Source organism: Pseudopipra pipra, chromosome 27, assembly GCF_036250125.1.
Source record: "Pseudopipra pipra isolate bDixPip1 chromosome 27, bDixPip1.hap1, whole genome shotgun sequence".
In the NCBI taxonomy this organism is placed as follows: Eukaryota; Metazoa; Chordata; class Aves; order Passeriformes; family Pipridae; genus Pseudopipra; species Pseudopipra pipra.
The window spans coordinates 4,596,083-4,616,095 of NC_087575.1; the positions used below are offsets into that span (position 1 = coordinate 4,596,083).

The window sequence follows — 20,013 nt, forward strand, 5'->3', positions numbered from 1 at the left end:
GCAAGAGGTGATGGAAGGGGTGGAGAAGCGCCCAGGGGCACCTTTGGGGTGGTCGTGGGGGTGGAAGGTGCCCGCAGCCCCTTGGCAGCCCCGTCCAACAACACAGAGCTGCTCCGGGTTCAAAATCCTGGACTAAACCTTAAACTGCCTGACCAAACCTTAAACTGCCTGACCAAACCTTAAAAATCCTGGACCAAACCTTAAAAATCCCGTACCAAACCTTAAAAATCCCCCACCAAACCTTCTCCTTTCAACGTTTTTTCACCCTCCACCGTGTTTTTTTTTTTTGGTTTTTTTTTTCATTTAATACACGAAGGGAAATGTTTCTCCAGGTTATTTTTTGCCCTAGCTCTCAGCACCAGCCCTGCAGGAGCCCTGGAGGATCAGCACCAGCAGATCCATCCCTTCCTCACAGAGCTGACCAGGTGTGTCCCCCGTGGGCCACCACAGCTCAGTTTGGGCACCTGTAGCAGTTTAAGGGTCTGGAATAATGAGATGCAGCTGTAGGATGCAAACACACCCTCCCCAAAGGTCACCCCCCAAGAAAGACTGAATGTCACCTCCATCATCATCACAGGCACCATCGAGCTGTAGCTGGAACCAGCTGACAGGGAAAGGAAAAGACAAGCTAGAAATGAGTTTAATCTCATTTTGAGTCATCCAGGTTCCCCCTGGAACCTCTCCTTGCTCTGGGAAAACACAAACTGGTTCCCCTCGAGGTCCCACCTTGTCCCCCCACGGCTCCTGCTCTGCCACTTGCTTTTATTGTTTACATTTTTAAGTCAATTTATCATGGCCCATCAAGTGGGGACGGGCTGCCCTGAGCACACAAGCCCCTTTCAGGTCTCCCTCAGACAGCTCCACAAAGGGAACATTCATCCCAGGCCGGGCCATGAATAAACCCCTCACTGAAAGGAGCTGCTGAGCCAAGGGAGGGGACAAAGGGCCCTTTCAGGGCCAGCAGGGCCAGGGGGGCACGAAGGAAGCGCCCGTGGGACACACATTTACAGTGCAACCCCCCCTCCTCCCCCTCCCCAAATGATAATTCCCAAGATGATCCCAAATATTCCAGGGCAGGAGGGCCCAGCTGAGGGTTCCACGGCCGCAGAGCCTGGTGGGTGGGACACAGGGATGAGCCCAAGGCCACGAGCCCAGGGTTGTATCCCAGGACACTTCCAGCTCCCAGGGTTGTATCCCAGGACACTTCCAGCTCCCCACGTGCTCCAGGAGGGATGCCCCAGCTCCAGGACACATGTCCTGGCTCCAGGACACGCCTAAAGCTCAGGCTGAGCCTATTAGGGCAGGATTAGTTTTATTTTGGGAGTTTTCCCCCTCTCACCAGCAGTAAAACCCCCCCAGCCAGGGATCCTTCTCCCAGGGGAGGCTGAAGGTACAGGAGTTGTGGTGGGATGGACCGAAGGAAGATCCATAACTCAGGATTGATCCAGGTGCTGAGTGCAGGTGCTTAAAACCTTCACACTCTCCCACCTTCAAACCCTCGGTCCTGGAGTGGAACCACCTGAATTCCAGAAATTACAGGGGCACAAAGATCCAGAAGAGGCTTTATTAGGAATGTCCAAGGTGCCAGTGTTGCACCCTCCTGATCTGCACGGGAGCTGACCCAGAGTTCAGGGCCCGGGGGAGGCTTCGAGCCCCCAAAATTCTGGACACAGGCACAGCCCCACCCCTGCTGGAGCACCAGGCTGAGGTGAGGCCAGGCTGATCTGCAGAGGGGATTTCCCATGTTCCAGAGGGCATTTTCCATGTCCCAGGGAGGATGTGAGCAGGAACCCCAGTGCCCAGGGCTGGTCCCTCAGGCACTGGGTGCATATTGCAGGGCCAGCCGGTCGAAGTCGTTCTCCTGCAAGCAGAGGCAAAAATAAAGGAATAAACCCAAACTTCCCTGGGAATCTGATAAAACTCTGCCTTAAGTGAAGAGAACAGCTCACTAAGTCCAGAGGAATTCTAGGAAACGAGATCACCTGCACTGATTTTTTTTCAGCTTGCTTCGTTTTCCCTTTCCCCTCTCCCCAAATTCTATTTGATGTCTGGAATTCCCTCCATTTAATGTTTCATGGCAACAAACTTCCACTTGGATTAAGAACCTGTTCCTCAGAGCTTTTGGGCCGTGGTCAGGTACATCCCACCTGGCTTGTGCTTCCCAAAAATCTCTCCCAAGGGCTGGAAAATTTAACTCAGGAGTGACAGGGCAGGGACATGGAGCTGCCCCCTCAGGCCAGAACCCACTGGCCCCATCACAACTGGATCTGAGGCCCAATAAATTCAACTTTATATCATTTATTTCTGTCCTGTTCTGTTCTATACCTTTGCCTGATACTCCTTGATGAAGGGGTGGTTTTTGTGAGCATCTTTCAGCTGTGACAGGTAACGATTCGTGACCTGGTGGGGGGAAAAAAACCAAAGTTAAATATTCAAATAACAGGAGGAAAAGCCAAAAGTGCAACAAATCACCCCTCAAAGGGTTTGTTCACAGCTAAAAACCTGCTTTTCTCAGTGTCTCCCATGTCAGCAGCCCCAGTGAAAACCAGTAAGACCTTTTAAAACCAGTAAGACCTTTTAAAACCAGTAAGACCTTTTAAAACCAGTCAGGCCCGCACGCCCTTAATAAATAATAAAATAAAAATACCCCTAAATAAATGATAAAATACTTAAAAATAAACCTGAAATCGTGGGTTTAAGTGAAAAGAAAAATCAGCAGGAGCTGAGCTTAGAACTCAAGTGATTTCTTTCTGCCCAGGCCTTCCTCTCAATGTCATGGAATGGTTTGGACCTTAAAGATCATCTAATTCCAAGCCCTTCCGAGGGCAGGGACATTTCCCAGGTTGCTCCAAGCCCTGTCCAAACCTGGCCCATGTCCTCTGTATTTCCACAAACCCTCCTTTAGGGGTGTGAGCTCCCCACCCCCAGAACTGTTCCCAGATCCTGCTGGGGACACACGGAACTCCCAAAGCTCTGGGATCCGCCGGGAACACCCGACGAACGCGGCCTCACCTCCGGAGCCTTTCCCAGGTGCTGTGAGAGCACCACGAGGTTCAGGAGGGTCTCAGGGTGGCCACTGTCCTGCAAGGAACAACAGCCATGAGTGCTGGGATCCACAGCCTGCAGGGAACAGCCCTGCCCAACCCCCTGCCCTGGGAATGGGAACAGGGACGGGCACCAGGACGGACAAGGGACGGAGGGACAGGACCAGGGAATGGTTTCCCACTGCCAGAGGGAGGGTTAGGTGGGATAGTGGGGGGGAATTCCTCACTGGGAAGGTGGGGACGGGCTGGGATGGGTTTCCCAGAGAAGCTGTGGCTGCCCCTGGATCCCTGGAAGTGTCCAAGGCTGTGTTGGGGCAACTTGGGATAATGGGAAGTGTCCCTGACCACGGCAGGGGGTGGAACTCCATGACCTTCAAGGTCCTTCCCACCCTAAACCATCCTGGGATTCCACCTCCAACCAGCCAGGGATTCCAACCCAAACAATCCAGGGATTCTACCCCAAACTATCCTGGGATTCCACCCTAAACCAGCCAGGGATTCCACCCTAAACCATCCAGGAATTCCACCCCAAATTATCCAGGAATTCCACCCCAAATCATCCAGGGATTCCACCCTAAACCATCCTGGGATTCCACCCCAAATCATCCAGGGATTCCACCCTAAACCAGCCAGGGATTTCACCCCAAATTATCCAGGGATTCCAGCCCAAACCATCCTGGGATTCCACCCCAAACCATCCAGGGGTTCCACTCCAAACCTTCCTGGGATTCCACCCCAAACCATCCAGGGATTCCACCCCAAACCCTCCTGGGGTTCCACGATCAGCCCCACCCTCAGCGCCACTGATCCCTCCACTGGCATTTCCATGGATTTTCCCGGTGAAAGCCCCCTCTGTTCTCCCCAGCACCCCCCTGAGAGCTGGGAAGAGCAGGCAGTACCTTGTCCAGGGCCTCCTGGAGAACTCCCTCGGCGTCCTCCCACTTGCCCTGGGCCATGTAACAGGCAGCCTGCCCGTTCAGCAGCAGCAGGGTGGGGGAACACTTGTCTGCCATCTCTTGGAAAATGTAATAAGCATCTTGGAGCTTCTCCCCACCCTGCAAAACACCCCCAGGCTCATCACCTGCTGCCAAGAAGCCCCCAGAACCTTGAAGCACCGGGGGCAAAGTTAATTTCTAAAGGTTACAAAGGGAAATCCTGGAGCACCAGCACTCCCAGATCCCTGTGATCTCCTGCACAACACAGCAGCCAGAGCAGATCAAAGAAATGCATAAATATTAAATATTAAGAACCACTTAAATGATCAAATGAGCCAGGCTTGTCTTCAGAAAGGAAAAAAAAAAAACAAACTCACTTCAAAAGAACCACCTCACGTGTCTGACGTAATAAAGGAGGTGAAATGAGGTTCTTATGATTTTTTTTTTATAATTAAACACCTGGGTTTCTCAAAAGGTTCTCCATCCAGGAAGGTTCTAGATGCAGGAAGGTTCTACATGCAGTGGCTGCTCCAGTTGGAGGTGGGATTCCTCATGGAAACCAAGACCTTGAGGAAAATCCAGCCACACACTGATTTAAGGCCAGGGCTACACATGAGAGGTTTCACACCAAAACCAAGTGAACTCCAAAAAGAAATAGTTTTGATGGTCCAACAGGTTGTTTCCTGTGCAACCTTGGACTTCAATGAATTTTAGGGGTTTTATTTTCAATCTGGCTTGCCAAGGTGAATGTTTTTGTCTGATTCACAAATGTGCTTAAGGACAGGCTGCTCTTGGAACCTGGGAAGCAGGAGCAGAGCATTCCCACCCTGGGATGTCTGGGGGGTTATTTAAGTGTGAGGAGGAAGAGCATCAGAGCAGCCGGTGAGTTTGTGAAACCAACCCCCCCCAAAATGTTCTGTGCATTAAAAACTCAGCCCTGGGTGTTCTGCTGGAACCAGGATGTGAAAAGAGCCCCCAGGAACAGGAGCTGTCGTGGTTTTTGGGGGGCTGGAGGTCAGGGATCCCTGTCCCAGGTACCCACCACAGCCAGGTTCACCCAGGCAGTCGCCAGCTGGGTCAGAGTTGCATCCTCATCCTGCTCCTGCATCTTCTTCAGCTCCTTCCTGCAGGAGATGGAGTCACACCAGAGAAAGAAAACAACTCCTTTAAGACCCAACCAAAGGGCTGTGGCTTCTCCTCCCAGCTGGGAATGTGACAAACCCCTCAATATTTTACCAGAACAACCCATGAAACACTTCCCTGTTTTACTTCCCCAGACATTCCCACCACGTCCTGCTGAAGGGAAGACCCAAACCTCGAGGTCCAGCCCTGCCTTTGGCCATTCCCAGCTCTGGATTTGCAACTTGAGGAGCAGAACCACCCGTGGTTGTGTCACTGCAGGAGCTGGATTTTCCCTCCCTCGAGGCTCTTCCCACACAAACACCACCAAAAAGCAAAGGGAGCCAAACCCACCGGGCCAGGTCGAGCCTGTCGAGCTTCAGGAGGATCTGGATCATCATGGCCATGCTGGAAGGAACAAGAGAACAGGGATTTCCACAGCTGGACTCCAGGATCCTGCTGGGATCCAGCTCGGGGGGTTGTAGGATGAGGCCCTGGAATGGATCTCCCAGGGAAGCTGTGGCTGCCCCATCCCTGGGAGCGTCCCAGGCCAGGTTGGACACCCTGGGGGATGATTTTTAAGGTCTTTCCAAGCCAAATCACTGTGTGATTCCCTGGGCTGAGCCTGGGACCCTGCTCCCAGCTCCCCCCCTGCCACACTGCCTGTCTCAGCAGCCAGAGCCTGCCAGGATCCATCCCCAGGCTCCCACATTCCCACATTCCCAGGGGAGCACTGGCCCTGGCGCTGCGGGAAAAGCACCAAACCCCTGGGAAGCCAAAACCCTGAGGAGCTTCCTGGTGCTTCTGAGGCTCCTCTGAGCCAGGCCAAGGCCCAGCCAGGGCCACCCTGCCCTTCCTGGAGGACAGGGAGCCCCGGGAGGGCTGCACCCACCATTCCGGGGGGCTGCACTCACATCCCAGGGGGCTGCACTCACCATTCCAGGGGGCTGCACTCACATCCCAGGGGGCTGCACTCACCATTCCAGGGGGCTGCACTCACCATTCCAGGGGGCTGCACTCACCATTCCAGGGGGCTGCACTCACCATTCCAGGGGGGCTGCACTCACATCCCAGGGGGCTGCACTCACATCCCAGGGGGCTGCACTCACATCCCAGGGGGGCTGCACTCACCATTCCAGGGGGCTGCACCCACCATCCCAGGGGGCTGCACTCACATCCCAGGGGGGCTGCACTCACCATTCCAGGGGGCTGCACTCACCATTCCAGGGGGGCTGCACTCACATTCCAGGGGGGCTGCACTCACATCCCAGGGGGGCTGCACTCACATCCCAGGGGGCTGCACTCACATCCCAGGGGGCTGCACTCACATCCCAGGGGGCTGCACTCACATCCCAGGGGCTGCACTCACATTCCAGGGGGGCTGCACCCACCATTCCAGGGGGCTGCACTCACATTCCAGGGGCTGCACCCACCATTCCAGGGGGCTGCACTCACATTCCAGGGGGCTGCACTCACATCCCAGGGGGCTGCACTCACATTCCAGGGGCTGCACTCACATCCCAGGGGCTGCACTCACATCCCAGGGGCTGCACTCACCATTCCAGGGGCTGCACTCACATTCCAGGGGCTGCACTCACATTCCAGGGGCTGCACCCACCATTCCAGGGGGGCTGCACTCACATCCCAGGGGGCTGCACTCACATCCCAGGGGCTGCACTCACCATTCCAGGCTCTCCCCCTGGTGCAGGGCCCTCAGGGCGGCGTCGGGGTTCTGCTCGTGGCAGTAGATGGAGGCTGCCATGAGCAGGAAGGTGCTGTTGGCCACGTCCACACTCTTGGCCATCTTCTTGTCCAGGTCAGCCACGATGGCATCCCTGGGGAGAGAGAGGGGGGTGGGAAACCAGGTAAAACAGCATATCCTTTTATACTTTATTATGTTATATCATGATATTATATAATTATACAGCATCTTATGCTGTTTTATGTTACACTTCATTATGATATATCATTATATTTTATATTATTTCATGATATTACTTTATATTTCATTATAACACTATATAATAATATTATGGTATATCATATTATTTTGTATTGTTATATTTTATATAATTATATAATATATGTTATGTATATTATATTTTATTATATGTATAATATATATTATCTTATACATATATTATATGTATAATATATATTATCTTATTATGTTTATTATATATTATATACATAATATTTTATTATACTATATTATTTTATATTTTACTATATTATAAAACTATACCATTATATAACAATATAATTCTATCACTGTACATTACATTGTACAGTGATATTCTATTTTTATATTCTATTCTGTTACATTTTTGTATTATAGATTATATATATTATATATAGATTGTATATACATTTATACAATATATTGTATAAAATAATATTCTGTATTGTTTTATTATAACACAATATCACAATATTATATTGTAATATTATAACATTATATCATGTTATATTATATTATATTATATCATGTTGTATTAATTATATTATATTATATTATATTATATTTATTATATTTTAGGGGTTGATGTCTCTCACCTCTGGCTCTCATTTGCCAGGTACTCTGCCAACATCCTCACTGCCTGGAGCTCGGGGCTGGCACTGCCTTTGATCTCATCCAGGACAACTCCATATTTCCTCTGGGAAAGGCAACAAAGCCCAGCCCGTGAGTCCCTTGTTTTCCACAAACAATTGTTACTCCCCAAACCCTCTGTGAGGGCAACAAAACCCCCGGGAAAGGCGGATTTCTGCTTTATATCCCCCCAAACCCCTGCACTGACACCCCCCCTGCCCCCAGTCCCAGGATAAGGCTCCTGGGGGTGTTCCCGGGACACCCCGAGGCTCCACACCCAGCAGGGAAGGTGGGATATCCCGGGGCAGCAGCAGGGTTATCCCCAAACCTCATCCCCCTGTGTTCCCGGGATATATGGGGAAGGAATTCCTCCCTGGGAGGGCCGGGATGGAATTCCCAGAGAAGCTGTGGCTGCCCCAGCCCTGGAAGTGTCCAAGGCCGGGTTGGAGCAACCTGGGAGAGTGGAAGGTGTCCTGCCCGTGGAGGGGGTGGCACTGGGTGATCCTTAAGGTGCTTCCCACCCAAGCCATTCCAGGATTCCATGACTGATCCCATGCCCCTGTTGTGGAGCTCCCCGGCCCCTCACCTGGGCGATGTAGGCTCGGAACAGGAACACGTCCCTCTCCACCTCCTTCTCGGGGCTGGACGGCTGGAAACGGGAATGTTTGAGGGGTCTGTCCCCCAGAGAGCTCCTCCCACACCAATCCCCCCCAGACGAACCTCACACATCCCACCCCCCCAGCCCGCGGGAGCCCCATCTCCCCTCAGGGACCCCCAATCCCCTCCCGGGCCGGGCCGAGGGACCTTCAGGGCGCCCCAAACCCGGCGCTTTAAGGACCCCCCAGAAGACCCCCAAAGCACCGCCTGGCCCTCCCAGAGCCTCGCCGACCTTGGCGCGCTGCGCCTCGTTGATGGCGGCCTGGAAGGCGCCGATGTAGAAGTTGTTTCGGAGGTCGAAGAGCTCGTCCGCGTCCCCGCCCGGCGCCGCTCCGCTCCCGGCCGCCATCGCTCTCTCACACACGTACCCGGAAGCGCCCGCGCCGCGCGGGCCGCCGGGAGCCGCCGTCGCCATGGCGACCGCCAATAGGAGCGCGAGGAGCCGGCCGTCGCCATGGCGACCGCCAATAGGAGCTGGTAACGCCACCACAGCGACGCCGAGACAATCCCTAAACACTGCGGCGTGGGCGGGGCTGGAGGAAGGCGGCCAATGGGCGGCGGGGACGGCGGTGACGCCATCGGGGCGCGCCCGGGGCGGGGCGAGCACGTGGTGGGATCATGGCGGCGTTCCGGGAGCTCGGGATCTCGCCGTGGCTCGCGGAGCAGGCGCGGCAGGTCGGGCTCACCCGGCCCACGCCCGTGCAGGCCGCCTGTATCCCCGCCGTGCTGCAGGGTGAGACCGCGGCGGACCCTCCCAACCCCCGGAACCGCCCATCACGGGCAACCCCCGGCTCCCGGGAGCGGCCCTTCGGGACCCCCGTCCCAACCCCGGGAATGGTCCCTGACGCCTCCCGTCCCATCCCCGGGAGCGGCCCCTCACGGTCCCCGTCCCATCCCCGGGAGCGGCCCCTCACGGTCCCCGTCTCTCCCGCAGGCCGGGACTGCCTGGGCTGCGCCAAGACGGGCAGCGGGAAGACGGCGGCCTTTGTGCTGCCCGTGCTGCAGGCGCTCTCCGAGGACCCCTACGGCATCTTCTGCCTCGTGCTGACCCCCACCAGGTACCGAGGGACCCCCGCGGCGGGCTGAGCTGCCCCTGCCGCCGGGAACCGGCCTCCCTGAGCCGCCCTTCCCTCCCTCCCTCCCTCCGCAGGGAACTCGCGCAGCAGATCGCGGAGCAGTTCCGAGTGCTGGGGAAGCCCCTGGGCCTCAAGGACTGTGTGGTCGTGGGCGGCCTCGGTGAGCAATATCCACAATATGTTGTTTTATAATACGATGTTTTATATTGTTTACATTGTTATATCCTTATACATATGTATATAACATACACAGTGCATGCATGTACAATACACATACTGTCTATACAACATCCAAACACACCTGCCCTGTTCCCCACGCAGACATGGTGGCCCAGGCCCTGGAGTTGGCCAGGAAGCCCCACGTGGTGGTGGCCACGCCGGGCCGGTTGGCCGATCACCTGCGCAGCTCCAGCACCTTCAGCCTCAGGAAGCTCAGATTCCTGGTAAGGCCCTTTCTTCCCGAGGGGTTTTTTTTTGGGGTGCCCCGTGGGTGTTCCCAGCCAGCTGAGGGCTGAGGGGGCTCCGTTCCCAGGTGCTGGACGAGGCTGACAGGCTGCTGGAGCAGGGCTGTGCCGACTTCACCGCCGACCTGGAGCTCATCCTGGAGCACGTCCCGGCGCGGCGCCAGACCCTGCTGTTCAGTGCCACCCTCACTGCCACCCTCAGCGAGCTCAGGGGCCTGGCTGCCAACGAGCCCTTCTTCTGGGAGGCCCAGTCTGAGTGAGTCCGGAGCAATCCCGTCCCCTCCCTGCTCCTTATCCATGGCTTTGCTGTCCCATCCCCTGCTGAGGCACCTCCACTGTGGAGAGACACTGAGGGGCTGGAGCGTGTCCAGAGAAGGGAATGGGGCTGGAGCACAAGGAGAAGGGACTGGAGAACTCCTGAGGGAGCTGGGGGGGCTCAGCCTGGAGAAAAGGAGGCTTCAGGGGGGACCTTCTGGCTCTGCAACCCCCTGATGGGAGAGGGGAGCCAAGGGGGGGTCGGGCTCTGCTCCCAGGGAACAACAGGACAAGAGGGAATGGCCTCAAGCTGTGCCAGGGGAGGGTCAGGCTGCACATCAGGAGGGATTTCTCCATGGAAAGGGTGCTCAGGCACTGGAAGGGGCTGCCCAGGGAGGTTTGGAGTCCCCACCCCTGGAAGGGTCTGAGGAAGGCCTGGATGTGGCACTGAGTGCTCTGGGCTGGGGGACAAGGAGGGGGTCAGGCACAGGGTGGGAGGGCTTTTCCAGCCTCAGTGGTTGTGGGATTCTGGGATTCCCTTGATCCTCACTTGGTGCTCCCCCCTGGCAGGGTGAGGACGGTGGAGGAGCTGGACCAGCGGTACCTGCTCGTGCCCGAGGCAGTGAAAGATGCCTACCTGGTGCACCTGATCCAGACCTTCCAGGACGAGCACGAGGACTGGTCCATCATCATCTTCACCAAAACCTGCAAGTGAGTGGAGTTGCTCCTTGGGGCTGCTTTGATGTGTCTTCACAGCTGGCACACGTTGCCCAGAGAAGCTGTGGCTGCCCCATCCCTGGCAGTGTCCAGGGCCAAGTCCAGTGGAAGGGTGTTCCTGCCCCTGTCCCAGCTCTGTCCTGAGCCATTTCCTTGGCACATCCTGATTGTTTTTCTGTTTTTCTTTCCTTCAAGGGACTGCCAGGTCTTGAACATGATGCTCAGGAAGTACAACTTCCCTTCTGTAGCCCTGCATTCCATGATGAAACAGGTGAGGCAGGGGCAGATCTGGGAGGTGGCTGCTTGTCCAGCTGCATCCCTGAGCTGGGAGACTCCAGGCCCTGCAGCTCCTGTGGATCCAAATCCCTCACACAGACTTTTCTCTCCACAGAGGCAGAGATTTGCAGCTTTAGCCAAGTTCAAATCCAGCATCTTCAAGATTCTCATTGCCACTGACGTCGCTGCCAGGTACAAACATGGGCTCTGTTCCCAAAGGTCACAACCACTGTGGAGTTTAGCAAGAGGAGACCCTTAAATCCCCTACACTTGGGTGGGACAGGGGTGTTCACAACACCTCTGAGCTGTGTTTTGGAGCCTGTGTGTGTGTGTGAAGTAGCTCTGACCGGGTGTGTGTGTTTAGGAGGAAGGTTTCTCTGAGGCTCAGTGTGTTCCCTGGAATTTCTTAACTGCTGGAGAGTTGTGTGAGGAAAGAGTTTGTCCTCCAATCAGCCAGTAAAGACCATATTCGTGGAATATGGGGCTGCTGGAGGAAGCAGAGAGCAGGAATTAAACTGCAGACACCCCTGGGATAGTGGAAGGTGTGGCTGGAATCTTTAAGGTCCCTCCCAACCCAAACCGTTCTGGGATTTTATAATTCCATCATGTTAAAGCTGTTTTCTCACCCTCTGCTCTCTTTGCCTGCATTCCAGAGGGCTGGACATTCCCACAGTGCAGGTTGTGATCAATCACAACACTCCAGGCCTGCCCAAAATCTACATCCACCGGGTGGGCCGGACGGCGCGCGCGGGTGAGCGGCACAACTCCCGCCGGGATCCCCGGCCCTGGGATCCAGGGAGGGGCTGGGCCCTGGGTGGGGAGGGTCAGGAGGTGTCCCAGCAGCACTGCAGGGTTCTCAGGCAGTGCCAGATCCACTGGGATCCCTGGAATCCTGCCTTAGGATCGCAGTGATGGATCACGCCGGGTCTGAGCCGCGCCGAGAGTGAACAGAATCTCTGGAGCAAATACAGACCTCTCTGAGCACCCCTTGGGCTGACTCAGGGGTGTGAGTGGGCTTGGAATGGGTTGGGTTCATCTCCCTCTGCCTGTCAGGACTCACCTCTCCCTGTTTTTGCACCCTGCAGGCCGGAAGGGAGTTGCCATCACCCTGGTGACACAGTACGACATCCACCTGGTGCACGCCATCGAGCAGGAGATCAGTGAGTGGGGCCTTGGGGCATCCTGCTGGAAGGTGGGATCACACACTGTAGCACTCAGAACCCTGATTTCGTCAGCTTTAGCATCAAAAAGGGTTCTCTTCCCTGTGTGGCAAAGAGCAGGAGCACCAGAATTCCTGATTCAGCTCCCGAGTGCTTCGGGCAGGAGGTGTTTGTCCTCCTGCTGTTTCTCGTGGAGTTCTCTCTGTGATCCCTTTGTCTTCCTTCTTGCCAAGGTGGACAAAAGGAACAGGTTGCTTCAGGTTCAGATTTCCCCATTTTTTTGGGGGGAAGCAGAGCCAATAAATGCAGCATCTTGTGCTGTGGGGAATCGTGGGCAGAGGGGAGGAGTGAACCTGCTGTGGGCTGAAGGGGTTGGAGTGATCAGAGCAACAATTCCCCCGACAGTCAGAGGAGCTGCAGTGTGTTTTTCACTAGTTGAGGATCTGCCCCTGGGGTTTTTTTAACCAAACCAATGGTGTGGAAATGTCTCACCCTGGTTCAGAGCTGCAGCTGAAGGAGTTCTCTGTGGAGGAGCAGCACGTGCTGGACATCCTCACCCAAGTGAACGTCACCAGGAGGGAGTGTGAGATTGTGAGTGGAACAAGGAGCCCCTTTGCCCAGGGGGCTGGAGATCCTGGGCAGATCCCTGCAGAAACACTTGGGGGGGGTGGGAGGGTTGTTTTGGTTTCTCTTCCCTTGGTTTGCTCTATTATTGCACGATTTTGCAGCGTTTTTTTGCTGCTGGGTGTTGAAACTGGTACTTTTTGGTGGGCAGGCCCCCAAACGTCCTGGTGACCCTTTGGGGTTGTGCTGCTCCTCCCTGTGTCAGTCACTGACTGCCCTGCTGTGTCTTCCCTTTGCCAGGAGCTGGAGGGGATGGATTTTGATGAGAAGAAAGAAATAAATAAGAGGAAACAGATGATCCTCGAGGGGAAGGTGAGAGCTGGTTTGGTGTCCCTGGTGTGGAAAGGGAAGGACAGCTCCTCCCTCACTGCTGTGGGGTGAGGGCTCACTCCCCTTCTGGGTGCTGAGGGTTTATTTTAAAGGGTATATTAAATATTTTGAGATGAAAAAGTGCCCTGGAGGAGGGTCTGACCTTGGCAGCCCCCTTCAGTCGTGGGGGCCTGGGAAGGGCCGAGGGGCTGCCCCGGGCGCGTCACCGGGGCCCTGCCTTTGCCACGCTGCAGGATCCAGACCTGGAGGCCAAAAGGAAGGCAGAGCTGGCCAAGATCAAGAAGAAGAACAAGGAATGCCGGGAGAAGGTGCAGCAGACCCTGGAGAGGAGGAAGCAGCTGCAGCTGAGGAGGAAGCTGCAGAAGAAGATGGAGCGGCGGAACAAGCGGAAGGCGACGGAGGAGCAGTGACAGCCCCGGGCCTGGCCTGGACTGCCCTGGTTGTGCTGCTGCTTTGGGAATACTGGGATCTGACACCTTTTAATATGGGCACTTCTGACTGAAATCAGTGCTGGGGAGAAGGGAAGAATCCCAGAATGGGTTGGCTTGGAAAGACCTTAAAGCTCAACAAGTCCCACCCCCTGCCATGGGCAGAGACACCTTCCACTATCCCAGGTTGCTCCAGCCTGGCCTTGGACACTTCCAGGGATATGGGGCAGCCACAGCTTCTCTGGGAAATCCATTCCAGGGCTTCCTCACCCTCACAGGGAGGAGTTTTTTAATGCTGCACAGTCCTGGCTGGGCCATTCCTGGCAGGCTGGATCAGCCTCCTGGGGAATCTTTCAAGCAGATGTTTCCCTTCCTCCACCAAAGGAGAGGCCAGACCTGGATTCTTGGGGCCATGAAGCTCCTCTGCCTCTCCCCCTTCATTGAGTCCCTGCTCTCTCTCCCTTCCCAGGGCTGTGGTTGCCACTCACACTTGTTTGGATCAACAGATTCTCCCCTGAGCCAGAGTCTAAAAATACTGTGACAAAATGAGCTCAGCCTCTTGTCTGTGCCAGAGTTTTCCAAGAGGAAAATTCGTGGAGCACGTGTTGTGCTGTGTGGGGCTGATCCTGGGGTTTTTCTTGGAATGATCCTGCTTTGTGCAGCTGATTGTTATTCCTGCCTGTGGTTTTTCTGCCTTGGCTCAGGCTCCAGCCCTGGGTGTTATCCATAGGGATAGCAGAGTCCTGGCTGGGAGAGCAGGGCCCTGTTTTCCTGGATGATCAGGGGGTTCCAAGGCAGGTTCTGCACAGAAGATCCCCAGGGGCAGGATTCCCATGTTCCTTGTTCCATCCAAGAGAACAAAGTGGTGTTTCTGGGGTTCCCCTGTGTGTGTTTGGGACAGGGGGGTTGGTTATGCCAGAGGGGGCTGAGCCCTCCTAAAAAACCAGCTGAATTTCCTTGTGGAGACAGAAAAATCCCAGAGTTTGACCAGCTCTGTTCCAGGGTCAGCTTTGCTCCTCAGTGCCTTTTCTATGGCTAAAAATCTGTTATTTCTGTCCTCTGGCTTAAAATAATTACTGTGGCCAGTGCCCAAATAAATATTTATTGCAACACATGACTGGATCTTTGATTTTTTGGGGAGTGAGGGGATTGTAGGGCCTTGAGGGCGGGGAGCAGCACCTGTGTGGAGGTAAAATGGGATTTATTTGAAGAGCTGGGTAAGGATTGAACCTGTTCTGGGTGTTGTATCCCTCTTTTCCTGGGAGCAGCAGTTCCTGAGGTGCCTTTCCCTCGTTGCCTCCCTCTCCCAGACACTTCCCAACCCTCTGTCTGGAGTCTCTGCTGGGGGTTTCTCTGTCTCCTGCCACGTGGGGTTTGATCAAGGGCTTTGTCTTCATCCAGAATTCCTTTTGATGCCTCCCTTGGCTGGGCTGGGAGGGGGGGACACGTGCTGGGAATCAGAGCTCTGGGTGGTGCTGGTGACGTTCCTGCTTCCCAGCAGCAGTTTGGGAGTGGCTGAGGAGCAAAAAGAGGTTGCTGGGCTGATTGGCAGGTGGGAAAATGCCTCAAATTCCCGGATCAGGAATTCCCTGTGCTGTGCAAGAGCTGGCCCATCACACACCCCCCATCACCTCTTGCCCTGGGCCTTCCCTGGCTCTGCTCTTTCCCGAGGATCTCGGGGGTTCCCTGGCCAGGTTGCCATGGCAACCTTCCTTAATTTGGCATCTTTGCTGCATCTTCTCTCACCTGGACCGTGTGTGGGTCCTGAGTCTGTGCTGGGTGTGCAGGGGGGACAGTCCTGCACCCTCCTAAAACCTGCACCCTCTTCATCTTCCCAAAATCTGCACCCTCCTAAAACCTGCACCCTCCTCATCCTCCCAAAACCTGCACCCTCCTCATCTTCCCAAAATCTGTACCCTCCCAAAACCTGCACCCTCTTCTTCCTCCCACAGCCCTGCACCCTCCTCATCCTCCCATCTCTGGGTGTGAAACCACCACCTGCCTCAGACGTTCCAAGAGGCTCCTGCTCTTCCACCTCTCACCTTCCCAGGCAGTTCCATCTCCACACTGATGGATCACGTGCCAAAATCGGCTGGTTTGGGTGCATTTAAGGAAATATTTGTTCCTGGAGCTTCTCCCACTCCCCCCCTGCCCAGATCCATCTCTGCCCCTCTCGTGGAGCAACAAACCCCTCCAAGTGCTTCCCAGAAAGTTTTGCAGGGAGAAGGGAGAGGCTGGGGATCCTCCTGGGTGAGAAACTCGGTGTTTGACAAATCCTCCTCGCTGGAGAACTTGTGCTGAGCAAGGGGACGTGGAGGTGAGGACAGGCAGGTGACATTGCAGTGCCCTCCAGGGGCTGGCACCCCCTTTGTTCCCAGGTGCTGGCAGCAAAGCTCTGGATCTCCCCAGGGAATAAAAGGCAGCTGCAGTGGAACAGCCTGGGCAGGTTCTGGGGCCGGGATTGGGTTTCTCTCTGCTGGAACAGCAGCGCTCGTGTCCAGCTCTGCTGCAGCTGCTCTCGGGTGTCCCCTTGCAGGGGCTGCACTGGGGGCACCCCCTCTCCCTTTCTGGGGGCTGGACCCACTCGGGGGGGGGGGTTTAATGCTGCCCAAACCCCCCTCCCCGGTGCCCCCTGCGCTGCTCCAGCCGCCGCTTCACCTTCGGCTGCTCTTCGCAAACACAAACTCAGCTCCTCTGAAAAAGTCACTCCACCAGCTTTCCCCCCCCAGGAATGGCCTTTCCCCCCCTGCCCGGGTCTCCTCCCGGGTCTCCCCCGCCGGGTTTGCCGGCAGGTGGCAGCTGGGGAGCTCCGGACGCCTTTGCTCCTGGATCCCGTCGTCATTCCCAGGGAAACGCAGCCCAGGGATATCAGAGACTGGTTTCAGAAAGCGGGGAGGGAGGGGGACAGGGCTGCTCCCGAACCCCGCCCCAGCCGGGGGCTGCTGCTGGCAGGATTCTCCTGGATCATTTCGGGATTGATCCTGACCCTGCACTGCTCCATATTCCTGCTGCTCCATTCAGGGCTCTCCTCCCAGATCCCGGAGTTCTCCTGTTGGACTTTCACCTTCCCTGCTGCATCTTAAAGCTCTTTCCAGCCTGTTTTTGCCGACGAACCCCCCCTGCCCACGGCATTCCCTCCTCCAGGGCTCGTCTGAGCTGCCCGGGTGTGTCTCCCCTCCGGGCAGGACCCTCTGACTCCCCCCGTCCCTCCCTGACAGCACCAGGACTCCAGAAACGGGACAGAGGGCAAAAACTCCTGGAATATTTTTCCTCCCGTGCCGGCTCTGCTCGATTCGTTCCCAGCCCTCGCTCCCGGCAGCGGCTCCGTGTCCCCAGCGCATCCCTGAGGACTCGGTTGGGATTCCCGTCGCCTCCGGAGGGAGCGCGGCCGGCGGGGAGCAGCAGCCTCTGCTCAACCTGAGCCTGTTGCAGAGGCTCATCCCCATCCCTTCACCTCCGCCCGGCAATTCCCAGCGCCAGTCCCGAATTCCCGAGCCCGGACACGGCAGGATGGCAGGAGAGGTGCCACTCGTGCCACCCCTCCCCGGGCTCAGCCCGTTTTCAGGTGCCCTCGCAAGGGCCGGGCAGGGACGGCTCAGCCTGGAAGGTGAGAGGGAAACGTGTCCCTGTGGTGCCTGCTGGGATCTGATCCCACAGTTATCCCGGTGCTGGGGGGAACAGGAGGCAGAGATCCGGCCCCTGCCCTGTCCCACAGCCCCGGGGGACACGAGGCAGGGACGGGGACAGGGGCTGGGGCAGAGCCCACCCTGCTCCGGGGGATCCCACAAGTGCAGGGGACAGGGGGAAAGGTCCCAGTGAACTCCAGGGGGACAAATGTCCTGGAAAAGCTGGTGTGGGACTGCAGAGCCCTTCCCTGTGCTCTGCCCGTGGGGACAGAGGGGATGCCGTGGGGACAGGGATGATGCCACGGGGACAGAGGGGATGCCATGGGGTTAGGTGTGGCACCAGGGGGACAGGGGTGATGCCATGGGGACAGGGATGGTATCGTGGGGATGGGGGTGATGCCAGGGGGACACAGGTGATGCCAGGGGGACACAGGTGATGCCAAGGGGACAGAGGGGATGCCAGGGGCACACAGGTGATGCCAGGGGGACACAGGTGATGCCAGGGGGACAGAGGTGATTCCAGCCTCCTTCCCCTTCTCCCCTGACACCTTCCTAGAGCTGCAGTGACAGTGGCCTCCAAGGACATGGAATTTGATTCCCACTCCCTGGCAGAGCCCTGGAGGTGATGCCAAGGTGCTCCAGGTGGGACCTGACTGACACCCAGGTGTGGCTCCTTCGGGTGCCCCGTTGCTGGAGCTGCCACATCTCCAGTCTGGAGTGTTCCTGCTCTTCCCACAAGGGCCTCACTTCCAGCATTATTCCAGCTGCTGGTTTTTGGGAGCCAAGGGAGGAGACAGGGCTGTGTGTGCACAGGATGATGTTCTTCTCCCTCGGAGCAGAAACTGCCTCGACTCACCACGACCTAATAACCACAATAATTACAAATTTCTCCAGGAGAGGGCATTTTGGGGGCTGTTCTGTGCTCAGGAACACTCTCCCAGACACACATTCCACTTGCCTTCCTCTGGAGCACGTGGAAATGGTGTCCCAGGGTGTGCATGTGTGTGTGTGTGGGGGGGGGTCACACGCACGGCCTGTGCTCCCTGTGCTGTCAAGTGTAAACAGACCATTTCTGCACTAAAAATAACCCTCTCCTCTGAGGAAGGGAGCAGCTGATCTCTGCAGCCCAGATGCAGGAGCTCAGCAGGCTGAGGTCACCCACTTTTCATTAATGGCATTATTTAATTACGAATTCCCCCCAGTCCCGTCCTTCGGAGGCTGGAAACAAAAGGGCCTCGTTGCTTCCCCTCCATCAGGGGCTTGTTTCAGGGTGTCCTCATAAAAATCCAGACCTCCAAGCCAGTCTGTTAAGTGACTTTGATGTGAGAGTGTCCAACAGCACCGCACGCATCACCGGGGGCTCCACGGCGGCTTTTTGGGGAAAAAAAACAGACTTTTGCCTCTTGTTTAAAATCACTCAGCGGACTCAGAGACTCCCCAGCGTGGCCTGTGCTGAACCCTTCCCCTCCTGCCTCTCCAGGCACCTGGTAGGGGCTGTAATTAAAGTCCAACAGGGGGTTCAGGGAGGGTAATTGTGCACTTTGTGGAGCAGGAGGAGGAATCCAAGCCGGCGAGGGGAGGGAGCTGGTGGGGTCTGCCAGGACTGGACTGGCACTGCTGCTCAGCCTGGAAAGGGCTGTCTTGGCATCTCCCAGCTGGCTTTTGCACCAGACACATCCTTTTTCTGAGACTGGCATGTCCAAGCTGGTCAGCAGGACCTTGGCTTGGCTCTGGATCCCCCCCTGGCTGCTGCAGGGGGTTTGATTTGTTCGTGTGTGAATCCTTTTCCCCCCAGTCTCCCTTTATTAATGTCCTGTCTAGGTGTCCTATGAATAATTAACACCTTAATTTGCCCAAAGCAGCGAGGTCTCTGGAGGTACCTGCAGTCAGGAGCATCTCCCACCCTCCCAAAGCCCTCTGGGATGGAGCTGCTGATGGGAATTGTTGGGAGACTGAAGCAAACACAGGAGTGCAGCTCTGCCAGCCAGCCCTGGCTTTTGGAACACGGGATTTTTCCCCCTTTTTGAAGCAGGAAAAGCATAACTAAGAAGGGTTGGAGGGGGCACAGGGGGGATGTGCCAGTGCTGCTGCTCCGAGGTAGGACGGGAACCCTTTGGAAGTGCTCCCCGGGGTGGGGCAGATGGAATTTCAGTTCTGTCTCGTTGCTAACCAGGGATTTAGGGCATTTGTGGAACTAGCTGGTGATAAATGGGGTTTCATTAGCTCAGGAGAGGGGAAGACTGCAGAGGAAAGTGCCTCTCCCAGACCCATCCATCACCCGGCCCTGCGGTGCCTCCGGGAAGGGCTGGGAACAAACGCTGAGCCCGGGACAGAGCTCCTCAAAAAGCCACTCTGCAGATTGTTCTGGCAAGGAAAAGGATGGCACCAGCCCCTGGGAGGGGGGAGAGCCACGGGGAGAGTGGCCTCTGCTCCTGGGTCCTGATGGAGAAGCAGCAAAGGAGCAGAGCCAGGGATGGGACTGGCTCGGGGAGCCACGGGCTGGCACGGCAGGAACAGCTCCTGGGGAACAGCTCCCAGCAAATCCCAGGGCCAGGGAACAGCTCCCAGCAAATCCCAGGGCCAGGGAACAGCTCCCAGCAAATCCCAGGGCCAGGGAACAGCTCCCAGCAAATTCCAGAGCCAGGGAACAGCTCCCAGCAAATTCCAGAGCCAGGGAACAGCTCCCAGCAAACCCCAGGGCCAGGGAATATC

The 20,013-nt window shown here is 56.2% G+C and overlaps 2 protein-coding genes across 2 annotated transcripts; one reads left to right on the forward strand and one right to left on the reverse strand.

Annotated features, from left to right (window-relative positions):
- Positions 1 to 1,550: 1,550 nt before the first annotated feature.
- Positions 1,551 to 8,775, reverse strand: COPE (COPI coat complex subunit epsilon). The gene is made up of 10 exons (XM_064637578.1): positions 8,578 to 8,775; positions 8,275 to 8,337; positions 7,655 to 7,755; positions 6,781 to 6,933; positions 5,453 to 5,506; positions 5,022 to 5,103; positions 3,944 to 4,099; positions 3,013 to 3,081; positions 2,326 to 2,400; positions 1,551 to 1,861 (listed from the first exon to the last, which is right to left on the reverse strand). The coding sequence occupies exons 1-10, from the start codon at positions 8,758 to 8,760 to the stop codon at positions 1,814 to 1,816; spliced, it is 984 nt and encodes a 327-aa protein (XP_064493648.1). The 5' UTR covers positions 8,761 to 8,775; the 3' UTR covers positions 1,551 to 1,813.
- Positions 8,776 to 8,932: 157 nt separating this feature from the next.
- On the forward strand, positions 8,933 to 14,789 carry DDX49 (DEAD-box helicase 49). Its single transcript, XM_064637565.1, has 13 exons — positions 8,933 to 9,078; positions 9,280 to 9,403; positions 9,496 to 9,581; positions 9,743 to 9,864; positions 9,954 to 10,141; positions 10,711 to 10,851; positions 11,053 to 11,128; positions 11,249 to 11,325; positions 11,787 to 11,884; positions 12,219 to 12,293; positions 12,796 to 12,884; positions 13,158 to 13,229; positions 13,481 to 14,789. The coding sequence occupies exons 1-13, from the start codon at positions 8,964 to 8,966 to the stop codon at positions 13,655 to 13,657; spliced, it is 1,440 nt and encodes a 479-aa protein (XP_064493635.1). The 5' UTR covers positions 8,933 to 8,963; the 3' UTR covers positions 13,658 to 14,789.
- Positions 14,790 to 20,013: the final 5,224 nt, after the last annotated feature.